This window comes from Mustela nivalis (assembly GCF_964662115.1).
Source record: "Mustela nivalis genome assembly, chromosome: 16".
NCBI lineage: Eukaryota > Metazoa > Chordata > Mammalia > Carnivora > Mustelidae > Mustela > Mustela nivalis.
In genome coordinates, this window is record NC_139035.1 from 30,107,846 (window position 1) to 30,120,241 (window position 12,396).

The window sequence follows — 12,396 nt, forward strand, 5'->3', positions numbered from 1 at the left end:
TGGGTGGATGATGAATGGATGGATGGAGGATGGATGGATGGGTGGGTAGATGGATTGATGGACAATGGATGGATGGATGGATGGATGGGTGGATGGATGGACGGATGGGTAGATGGATTGATGGACAATGGATGGATGGATGGATGGATGGAAGGATGGAAGGATGGATGGATGGAAGATGGATGGATGGGTGGGTAGATGGATGGATGGACAATGGATGGGTGGATGGATGGGTGGATGGATGGAAGGATGGAAGGATGGATGGATGGGTGGATGGATGGAAGGATGGATGGATGGGTGGATGGATGGAAGGATGGAAGGGGGATAGAAGGATGGGTGAGCGTATGGGTGTAGGGTGAGTGGGGGGATGGGTGTGTGAATGGATGTAGGATAGATGGATGGATGGCTGGAGGATGAATGGAGGATGGATGGATGAATGGATGGTTGGAGGGTAGATGGATGGATGGATGGATGGGTGAACAGATGGAGGATGGATGGATGAATGGATGGATGGATGGAGACATCCCAGGCAGAGTAGTAGACAGGTGTCAGTTCCCTGAGGGCTGAGAGCTGCAGTTTCATTTTATTCATTTTTATACACTCAAAGTTTCACATGACAGACATTTCATAAAACTTCATGGAATAAATAAGTGGGTAAATAAATAATATACAAATGAATAAATAGATGATTTAACTTTCAATTACTAATCTAATATATGCCCTCCATGTCTGCACTCACTGTGTGGTTATCCTGAAACTTGGGAATTTATTTCATACGCTTACATGTATTTCAAGGCTGTGGAAGATATTCTTCAGCTCAGGCATACTTACTGCAAAGCATGCTTACTGCTTCCAGCAGGCAGCACCTTTCCTCCTGGTCCACCAGACAAGCATTTAAGCTCTGTCTTCCCCTGAGAGATGCAGAACAGACATGGCATACACGTCCAGCCTGAACAGAGCAGTAGCTCTCACCATCGAGCTGGCTTGTGCTGATAACTGAGTTCCGAGTCTCTTTCTCGGGCTTCTCCAGGGTTCTGCAGTGGGACCTGCCATTCTTTCACACCCATCTGAGCGGTTCTCATCATGGGTTACACATGAGAGCCCTCTGCCTACAGTGTCCCGCATCAGCCACAGGGGCTTTCCCAGCGGTGCACACACCACACGTAGCTCCAGGGGTCTACATTGGAGCAGCAGCGGTCACCGATCTTAACTCCGTTTGCTTTTTTTTTTTTTTTCCTAACCACACAGAAAACCTCACTAAAAGGAGATCATTGCAACACCAGCTGTCAGCTCCAGAGCAGTCCTGTAATTACCACCTTGCTAGACCTTGAAGTCCTCCTACACACTATGTCATGGTTCTGAGTTCATCAGAACTTATGAATTATTTGCAGAGATAATGAAACCTATCAGATTACCTTTCAACTTCATTCGAAAGGAAATGAACTGGCAAGGAGACTGTAAGGACTTATGAGAAGACTTTGATGTCCTTAAAATAGTCAACCGGCTTCCTCCCTCCTCTGCCCTCCGCCTTCCCTCCCCTCCTGTTCTGCTACTTCCTTTCCCTTGTCATCAGAAGCTTAGAAGGGTAGGAGACTGGAGGGGCCAACTGGGAGAAAAAGTGTGTGTGTGCGCACGCGCACACATATAGGAGTGTGTGCACATGCGAGTGTGTGCAATTGTGTGTGAGGTGACTGTGCACAAGCGGCTGACTCCGACTCACAGGGAAGAGACCCCACATCTTCCTGCCTGTTTCCTCCTGCCCCCCCACAACACCCACTGCCACAGGTGAGATTGTAGAAGTCAAGCCTCAAGGATGAAAGCCCACCAGAATGGATATCATGAATAAAATTATTACTGCTCCTTTTCTTTCCTGTCCCCTCTCATCGCCCAGAAGGCTATTTATGGATGTCCAGAGCTAGCCCAGAACTTCCTTCTGAGACCTCACACGACTACCTCACACCCTCTCAATGACCAACGAAGGGTCAGTCCGCATGCCCGTGGGAGGTGCTGCTGCAAGCTCAGTGTCCGGCGTCAGGGCACGTCTCTGCGTGGGAGGGCGAGTCTCCGCGTGGGAAGGCGTGGCTGCACATCTGAGCTCCAGGCCCATGAGCAGCACGCACTTGACCCTCCCCACTCTTCCCCACCGTTGACAGTGCAGACAACCAGAAAGGCCTCAAACAGGTGGGGCTATGGGACAGAAGGGCACAGCCGCAGATGAGCTCACAGGAGGACAGGGGACCAGAAGCTTCTCCCTTGGACCATGACTTGAGCCAGAAATAAGCTCCTCGTGCTTATCTAGGGTCTACCAGTACCCATGTGCTTGCTTGCCTGGGAGGTAGGCGTTGGACCAACGGCCCACTCCAAATGTGACTTGCATGTTGAGCCTGATGGTGCCACATGTGGACCAAGAGGAAAGAAGAGTTTATAACTGAGGTGATGAGTCTCAGCAGGGCAGGGCAGGCTCCCATTGGGAGGGCTGGAGAGCCAGGAGGTGTCTGGATTTGGTGTGATGGGGGTGGGGGGACTAGAGTGAGGAGTCCCACACACAGGCTGGGTTTTGGGCAGCTGGAACTCTTCCCTGGTGTCGAGGGAGGGAGTGTGCAGACCCTCTCCTCAGCCAGCCCAGATATGGGAAAGAGGAGGAGGGGCCAAGGAGGCCTGGAAGCTGGCAGCAAACACACATGGGAAATGGAGTCAGTTTCCCGGTTACACCACGCCTGGAACTGCCTGGACTCCCAGGACACCAGAACCGGACCCACGATCCACATTACCTGCTCGAGCCTGGCCACTCCCCTCCTGGGGACCAGGCCTCCCAGCCCCAAGCTGGGTCTGAACAGAGGGCCTGTTGCATAAGTGACTGGGGCTAACGTCTCTCTCACCGTCCACCCACCATTCCCACCCTTGTGCTGGGGAGAGGGGGGCCACCAGGCCCCTGTCTGCAGGAACGCTGCTCAAGGGCTGGCCTGTAGCTAGGGAGCAGCAAGCAGAGGCCTGGCTCTTTTCTCCCTCCAGGTTTTCTAAGCTGTTACGAGCAGGGAAGGTGGTGGCATCGAGGGTTGGTCACTCCATGACTCTGGAGAGCCACCATCCACTCCTGTGAGTCTGGGGCTTGTGTAGAACTACTGAGCCCAACAAGGTACATCCTGTACACGACTGCACAAGCCTCCACATTCCTCCTAGGACACCGGTTCCCACCGACTGGAACAGCTTTCTCTGCTTCCTGCTGATTCCAGAAGGGACACAGAATTTCACTCAACGTGTATTTACGGCTGCCTAATGAGAACTGAGCCAGGTCTGGAGCTGCAGAGTGAAAGCCTGTCCTTGTGGAGCCTGTAATCCATGGGATCCTGAATCCAGGCTTTTCCAACTTTTTTCTGCATTTGAATTATATGGATTCATTCTCTTGAATACCATCGTCCAATTTGGGGCAAGCCCTACTTTTTCAGTCGTTTCCCCCTGTGTGAACCCCTCCAACCTGAATACATGCTCATGTCTCAGGCTGCCTGGACCCAAGGGCTCTGCCCCACTCCTCCCCCAGAGTCCCCTGGCTGCATTTCCCAGAGAGTGCTCCACACGCCAGCCTCCGCCTGGAGGCCTGGACTGGTGCTCCCTGCACCAGTGAGTTGGGACGGCTTGTGGTGTGTTTAGCCCTGCAGGCCTGCGGGTGCTTGACCACAGATCTCTGCTTCCACCCACCAGCCCTCCACGCAGAGGGCTCTCTGCAGCCGGTGGAGCCCTGCACATCACCTCACCATCACACTCACTCGCCGTGCAGCTGTGGGAAAGGCAGACCAGCATCATGAGGCCCCTGCCCAGCAGCATTTCCCCGAGAGTCTCCAGCTCGGTCCTGCTGTTTTCACTGTTTTCCACAGTCAGAACGGACAGGCCCAGCAGGGGGGCCTGATGGGTGCCTTTTATTCTCATTTAATGTGGGGACTGGTGTTTAATGGGTTCTCTTTCCCCCAGGGCCCCTGCTCTGAATCTCAGCGATGTATTCCTAGTGGAAAGGTGATGATGTTTCTCGGAGGTGCCAAGCATCTCCGAGAGGGCCAGGGTCTGCTGCCCAGAGCCCAGCCGTGGCATTGGGCAGAAACACTGTGGTAATCTGTAAGTCTCTCTGCCGGCTGCCAGTCACTCCAGGAGCCAAACAGCATCCGGGTGCTGGTGCGTCTCTCCACCAAGAGGTGTGTGTTTGCCCCTGAGGTACCTGGTCCAGCAGGAAAGGGGCCTGCCCGGAGGAGGCGGGCATGGAGGAAACGCAGCCCTACGGCTGGCCGGGAGCAGACACCACACTCACCAGCCTGCAGAGCCGAGCAGAGAAGAGCTGTGGTTCCCAGGATTATTCTGTGTGTAAGGCACACGGCAGGCACCCCGGAGACACCCTAGACCCTCCTCAGCCCCCAATGGAACAGATAACATGTGGAGTACAGTCAAGATCACCCAAGCATTCACATAGGATGCAAGCATCCAACTGCAGGACCTGGAAGACCCTTGGAACGGAACCCACCCTACAGGAAGGAGGATGGCCCCCAAGGTAATTCAGGGGCACCGGAGTCCAAGTTCAGAAGCACATTCACACTTGGCAGTATTCCAGACCTTCCAGACTTTCAGCTGAGAAGTCCAATCACCTCTCGGGGACAAAGCGCATAAGTGAGAGCTGCTGGTGTCACTGCTGGGGTGGCGGGTCTGGCCCTGAGGGTCCTGGACTCTGGGCTCTGATGCACATGGCCTCAGCAGGGCTGGCTGCCAGCTGCCATGGAATTGCCGGCTCCTGGAGCATAGCTGTACTGCAGCCGTGGACGTGAACCCCGGGTACTGGTCAACATTCAGCACTGGGCCCTGGGGTAGCACGCAGGGGAGAGGAGGGCACGCGATCCCCCGCAGGTGCAAATGTGCCCACCGCAGCCAACCTCCAGGTCCCAGCCTCAGCCCATAGGGATCTCCACATATGCACAGCAGACAGAACCTTACGACCACAGAGAAGGTAAAATGCCATGAAATAACCAGGAGGTGGTGAGCTTTGACTATACGTTACCTTTGGAATAGGATTTATTTCACTGTGAGCTTACACAAGCGGTTTTCATAAAGGCCGTGTTCAGAGCAAGAGCCCTTAGAAATGTAGCGAGCAGCTCCCACAGCCCAGCGTTCTGCCAGCTGGGAAGGAAGACTGGGTGGTCATCGCACAGCAGCCGAGAGGTCAAGCACAGGAAGACACGCCTGGGGTGCCCAGAGCCATCTGGGCCGGGGTGAACAGGAGCAGAAATGGTCATGATGAGGTGTGGGATGAATCCTGGGAGGCCCTGCGCTGCGGCCTGCTACCCTGCCCCTGGCTCCTGGGCATGGGGGCCACCAAAACCCAATCCAGGGTATGTGCCAGTGACCACAGTAACAGCAGCCCTCCGCCTAAGCCTCATGGCCCAGGCGGCTGCCCTGAGACTGGACCACTGTCACCAGCACGCTGTTTGGAAAGGAGGAGCCCCAGCCTGGGAATGGGAAGGGTTTAGAAAGGGGTCTATGCAGGGCGCCTGGGTGGCTCAGTGGGTTAAGCCGCTGCCTTCAGCTTGGGTCATGATCTCAGGGTTCTGGGATCAAGTCCCACATCGGGCTCTCTGCTCAGTGGGGAGACTGCTTCCCTTCCTCTCTCTCTGCCTGCCTCTCTGCCTACTTGTACTCTCTGTCTGTCAAATAAATAAATAAAATCTTTTTAAAAATTAAAAAAAAGGGGGGTGGTGGTCTGTGCAATGGCCAAAGCACCTGCTGGCTCTCTTTAGCTCTCCCGTGGGAGAACAAAAGTTTCTCAACAGTGATAGCTTCGGTCAACATTTGTGCAATGGCCAAGCCTAGAAATAGGAAGCAAAGGGGAGATCTTGAGAGGCTGAGCTCTGTTCCCCGGGTCATGTGCCAGTGACAGCCAGCTGCAGGACTGGGGGATGGAAGGAAGGCAGCTGAGGTCCTATTCTGAGAAGTTTCCTTTCAAGTCTTAGAGGGCAGGAGGGGAGCCAGGCACTGAACACCAAGGTGTGCCCAGCCTTTTGCACAAGCCTTATGCACATAACTCACTCTGATGATCACAGCCACACTGGCAAGGGAGGCACTCTTGCCCCACCTTAGAGGGGAAAGCTCTGTATCAGAAAGATCGGGAAGCTTGCATGAGACCCAGTAGATCAGATCCTCCTGAATGCTGCCAGGTCACATACCCTGAGCTACTGGCTGTGGGGACAGGAAATGCGCTGGCCACACTTCTGGGATAGTGCCTGTCCCTTTCTCCCTGTTCCGTCCCTGTCCAGCCGCACCCCTTCAGGACTGCAAAGTGGCCAGAGCCCAGCAGACAAACAGACATGGGTTGGAGTCCAGGCTCCCTGCCTCCCAGGCAACTCTCCCTCATGAGATGTCCCCCAGCTTCGGTTCTGGAACCAGACCCGGGGACAGCTCCCACTTCGAGATACTCATGTGGGGTTAAGTGAGACTGTGCGCACGGCGTGCTCTGCATGGGAATGCCCAGGGCAAGCTTTGGAGGGCAGCTGTCTCCGGCTGGAGAGCACGGCGCTGGAGAGAGGGGTTGAGGTACTGTGGCCGGAATGCGGAGGCAGGCAGGCAGCTGGTCCAGGTGATGTCCCCTCCCCACCGAGATCCTGAACCTGGATGGGCACAGGGCAGAGTGAGGACAGTGAGGGCGACCCTCCCACAGCGGGGGACCTCTTACCTGACTTCCCACATGCAGGGCACTTTTCCCAGTTCTCTGCAAATATGTTCACATTTAACTTAACGAGTCGGGCATGAAAAGGACATGGGGTTTTTGAAGTCAGACGACCTGCCTGTAACCATCTACCTGACTTATCGACATGAAAGTAAGTGACCCCCCAAGGTCCCGCTCTGCCTCTTTGGGCACAGCCAGGCCAACGCTCTGTGTCTCCGAGGAAACAGGAATCAGGTCCCTACAGCCCCTTCCCCGTTGCCCGTGCCCCCGAAAGCCTCTCTCCAGAGTGGCCAGAGCTGTGCGGGGCAGGCAGAGCTGTCTATCAGTCAATTTGGGCATTTACGCAGCGCACTGTCCCCTGTTCCACCCTCCCCCCTGCCTGTGGTCATTTTAGTGGGATGAAAAATGATGGAAAAAGATATCCCAGCAGGCAACGTTACATGGGGGGGAGGCACATCTGGGCCTGGATGCCAGTCCAGCTTTGCCCACCCCTTCCACGCTGAAGATCTCTGAGGTCCCACCATGTCCTCATCTATAAAATGGGGAGGACGTCGACCCCACAGTGCTGCTAGGAGGGGAGCGCCTGGAGTAACGTCCCACACCTCGATTCAGAGCTGTGATCACCACCTGCCACTCAGGCGCAGCCCTAAGCCCTGGTCTGGCCCCGTCTCTGAGGCAGACTCACCCACCGGAGCTTCCCTGGCTTCCTCGTCGCTAACATGGGGTTAAGAACACCCACCTGCTTTGTGGAGTTGCCGTGAGTCTGGCAACGTCATGGCCCGGAGCTGGGCACCCAGCATGGCTCTCACCCACCGTGGTCATTATTAGCTCTCGCAGGACCCGAAAATGGCTGAAGGTCCTGACAGAGCAGCCGCATGGGTTCCTGGTCACAGCTTTGGGGAGGGAAGTCCTGGGGTGTCTGTGCACTCACGGCTCTTACAGCGTTCAGAGGACCCCCTTAGGGAAGAACCCACCACGATAAAGCAAGGCTGAGGCTCACGCAGGAGGAAAAGAAAACCCGGCACTTTGTCTATAACTCTACATCTTTAAGTCTCCCTATTTCGAAAATTTTTATGCTCATCAAACCATCCCAGGAGCCTAAGCTACTTCACTCGCTGGCTTTCAGGGGTTGGAAAGGACACAGGGTCTTTGAAGTTGGATGACCTGGGTGTAAAGGCAGGTCTGTGGCGGCTGTGTGACTACAGGTAAGTTGCTTACCCTCTCTGAGCTTCTGCTTCCTCACTTAGACAACGGGAAAAAGGAAACTATTGACCTCCTAGGACTGTGAGAAAGGTCAAACAGGAAGCAAAAGGAACCTATAGAAGGTGATGTTCTAGGCAAACGTGGACTAACTTTTACTGCAAAGAGAAGGCAACATTCAAGGTTCGGTCTCAGGAATCAGAACCTTGGGAAGTCGGTGCATCCTCTTTATGGGTTCGAATTCCCTACTTCCATTTTAATGATCTCTGTGTACTTGTGTCTGCTGCTATGAGCCCCATGGCATCTTTCTGGAAGGAGGCAAATTAGGAAAGCAAACAAGACACTCCGGCGTGAGAAGTGTGGTGGGTCACGCCCTCCAGCAGCCTGTCTTCTCGGGAATGGGTTCAGAGATGGGGCCAGCCAACCCTCCAGCTACCCAGCCTAGACAAAGGGGCTCTGCTTCCCAAAACACCACCCGGAATCTCCTGGTTTTATAGCTTCAGGCTCAGAGCAAAAAATCTGTGTTTTGTTCTCTGTACAATTTTTAGAAGCAAAACACCTTTTGGAAACTTTTTTCCTAATGCACCAAGCTCGCAGAGCCCAATGCAGCCTGTATCGGGGTGTAAACAAGACCAGCCAGGTAGGCGGATGGGACGCCCAAGCTGCCACCGCGCCTCAAACATAACGCACGACGCGTCACACAAACACCATTCATAAACCTGAGTCACAGGCCTCGGACGGGAGCTGAGTGCAGGTATAAATAGCCTGTACGTGTCAAACAGAAGAAAGGAAAGCAGGGTCGGGGAACAAGGTGGAAATCATTGTGCCCAATTTAAACATCAAACATCTCAGCCTTGTCATTATTTACAACGCTCGAGAACAACTCCCACCCAAAGAGGGGGAAATGTCAAATGGAAAATTCTCAACCAGCGGATGTCCCCACGTGGAGCAAACAGAAGGAATGAGGAAGCAGCACGTGACTGCGGAGTCACTTCCCGGCCGCCAGCCGTGAGGCCACAAAGCAGGCGCTGCCGCATTTTCTGGACATGTGGCTGCTCGGGGTCCTTGACACAAGGCAGCTGGACACGGGGGAGCCATCCATCGGCATTCATGGGTTCCGTGATGCTTTTGGACTGACGGCTGAAGAGTACCGTTTGTGGGGGCCAAGAGCTAATACTTGGAACCTGTGAATGCTTTACAAAATCGTTCTTCCCTCGGATTCCCACCTTCCCTTGGCTTTGGAGATAACTCATGACTGACGTACAGCCCCAAGCTGCATTCCTGGCATGGCCAAGCTGGCTCTCTCATGGCAGAGCATGGAAACAGACAGCCTGCGGGCTCAGGGACAGTTGGAGCCCAGAGGCAAATCCGTGCACCCTCCAGGCTGTCCCACGGAAGCGCGGGGCATGGCCAGCGGTCAGAAGAAACACGAGAGGCTCAGACAGCCCACGACACCCTCAAGGCTCAGCGGGTCCCATACACTCGGCCTGGATCCTGGGTCAATCTGTTCTGGGCAGGCCCCATGCAGCCTGCCAGCTGCCCCTCCCGTGGTCTTGGGGCTCTGTGTGCATGGCACGGAGCTGTCGGTGAGGGGCGTGCACTCAGGAGGTGGCAGTCCTTGCCCAGGAGAGGTCCCGTGGCCCAGAAGAGATCGCGACCCGAGCACAGGATGGGCAGCGAACACTACACTCGGTAAGCTTGGCCCACCGCTGCTGCAGGAGCCCACAGTCCACAGTTGTCTCTCACGCGTCCCCATCTGGGCCTGGCACCCGTGAACTCAGCCTTGGAGGACGCGCGTGGTCTGAGTTAAGAGCTCACTAGCGTGTAGATCATGCTGAAGGCAGAGAGAAAAGGAAGAGAAGGAGTGAGCAGAAACCTGTGAGGGACTCAGACTGACCCTCACCCGAGGGTCCTTCCCCACGCCGGACCCCGTGGCTTCTTTCTCATCCCAGTTCTGGAGCCCCACTCCTTCCACCCCATCGGACTACACCTGTGCTGTGAGCGCGTACCGAGTCCCTCGGGTGGTGGATGTGATTGCTGTAAGTGCAGGGTGTCACCCTCACCCGCGTGGACAATCTGGCGGCTGTTCCTCCTTCCTGCAACTGTACAGCAGGTCCCTGGGGTGGGGCACGAGAGGTTCTCTTCCTGCCACCTGCCATGTATGCTTCTGTGATGCCGCATGATACCCCAATGCTGGGGAGATGCCTGTCACCCCTGTTCTGAGGACCGACATGAATGCAGACCCTCTGGGCACAAAAACGACATGGATTCTGAATTGGGTCACTCCCTACGTGTTGAAAACTCTGGCTTTTAACCGAATCCAGGCACTGAGCATGCATTAAGAGCGTGTGTCCTAAGGTTGTGCCCCGACTCTACCAGGGAAGGAGTGACGCAACCCTATGCTTTTAGCAAGGGCTGCGGGCTAATTCTGCAACATCAAGGAACATTCCATGACAAAATATACCATTTTGCTCTCCTGGCACCAAGAAAACAACTACCTGTTCACATAAGAGAGAGGAAGAAGGATCATCTGAGAAAGGAAACCAAGGGAAGTTACCCTGTTTTATATCTAACCCTATCCAGCTTCCGAGGCCTGGTGAGCTCCTCTGAGCAGCTCAAGTACCATCTCTGAGAACCTAGTAACACCTGTGTCCACGGAGCATGACTGGCCGGACAGGAGTTGGAGGGTCTCCCTGCACTCGGGGTTGGGGGAGAGATTGCATGAGAAGTGGATCATTCAAGGTCACAGAGCCAGGGAGGACAAGGCAAGGAGTCACATCCCATGGCCAAAGCCAGTGCTCTCTCCATGATGACACCGAGTGAGGTCACGGGTGTCCTATACCCACTCTACTCACTTTCAGACTTTCAGTCACTCATTCAGCATTTATTGAGCGCCTCCTGCATACCAGGCCCCGTTCTTGGTGCTGAGAGACAGTGCTGACCGTGCAGACTGACACCTGCCTGGAGGGAGCACAGAGCCCAGCTTCCACAATAAGGAGGAGCTCGTGGGCTCCTACTGTGCACCACGCTCTGGCCAGGGCACCGCAGACACATGGTGAACGAGACCTGCGGGGTGTCTGCCACCAGGCCGGCCGGTGAGAAGATGCTCATACAGGGAGAGGAACAAACATGAAGGAGGAGGCAGCTGTGACCTGGAGGAAGGGGCAGGGGACTGGTGCTACCTCCCCCTCCTGGTTTGACAGATGGTTATCTGTCAAAGGTGGGCAGGTCACCCACACTGGACTAAGCCGCTAGTGTTTGCGTTCATGTTAGCTAGGATCAATTCCAGGAAACTGCACATCTCCAGGTCCACGGGGCACCTGCTGGGCACCCACGGGGCACCTGCTGGGGTGGTTAGCATGGGACACGGAGAAGAGCCTGAGCTCTGGGACCAGACAAACGCGTCTCAGCCAGGGCCCTGGACACATTTCTTAATCACTGGGAGGGCCTATGAAATGTCAACCCCAAGGTCCCAGCAGCTGTCACTTCAGTCCTTCACTGTGCTCAGCCTGGATGCAGCTGTCCACGTGCCTGGGTCACCCTCCCCGCCCCCCATGAGAGTAGCCGGGTCTGACAGTCCCGTGTGCCCACAAGCCCTGGCGCTAAGGGGCTGGGAGTTCAGGAGCTGGAGATACACGGCCTTGGAGGAGCTCTGCAGAGCCCCAAGACTCCAAGTTCAACAAAGAAGGGGGAGTCCTGGCCGCCACCCAAAGTCCCTGTGAGGCAGGAGGAGCAGTTCCAATTATGTTTAGCAACGAAGTAATTAGTAAATGCAACACGAAGGCAGAGCCAGACTGAACAAAAGGACAGACGGCCAAATGGAATGTCTGGGACACGATGTTTATAGGATGGTCACATTCAGCCAATGGACAGAAGCCACCCTCCCCCCCAACACACACACACACACACACACACATACACACACGCCCGCCACCACCTCATGCCCCCAGGGTGGATGCCCAGCCCCGAAATCCTGAGTCAGCAGATCCAAGCCCAGGAATCCACAGTTTTCAGAAACAAACCCACCTCCCTCCGGCTTCTGATACAGAAAGCCCAAAGACCCCACTTGATGAGACTTTTTTAGCTCTTTCCTGTGACAGTCAGCAGTACAGATCCCACGTTTGGGATCAGACTTAAGATGCGCTATTAGCTGCGACATGGGAAAACATTGGACATCTGGGATTCCATCTCCTGATTGTTACTGTCTGGGCAATGAAGGTGTTGAGCCCCAGGCTGAGCTCTTGGCTTGAAGCACGGCTCATTTTTAAGTGTGGTTAAATGCAGCAACCCCCCCCCCCCAGCCCGCCCCAAGCTGGTGGGGGTGGGGCTCACTAACATCCCACCCTCCTCTTCCTCGCCTGGGGATCAACAGTGCCCAGGAGGGGCCCCCAAGAGGAACAGGAGGGAGACACTCTAAGAAAAGGCACTCTGGGGGCCAGGCCATAAGGCAGACTGCTTACAGCCATCTGCTTCCCTGGGCCACTCTGTGCAGACGTGCA

General features: G+C 55.1%; 1 protein-coding gene across 2 annotated transcripts in view; it reads right to left on the reverse strand.

Annotated features, from left to right (window-relative positions):
• Positions 1-8,709: 8,709 nt before the first annotated feature.
• The window catches only part of CNIH3 (cornichon family AMPA receptor auxiliary protein 3), a 90,219-nt gene continuing 86,532 nt past the window's right edge, over positions 8,710-12,396 (reverse strand). For both annotated transcript variants that reach the window (XM_082704519.1, XM_082704518.1), the window contains one exon: positions 8,710-9,731. In XM_082704519.1, the coding sequence (XP_082560645.1) occupies positions 9,704-9,731 (28 nt within the window). In that variant the 3' untranslated portion in view covers positions 8,710-9,703. The remainder of the gene's footprint in view (positions 9,732-12,396) is intronic.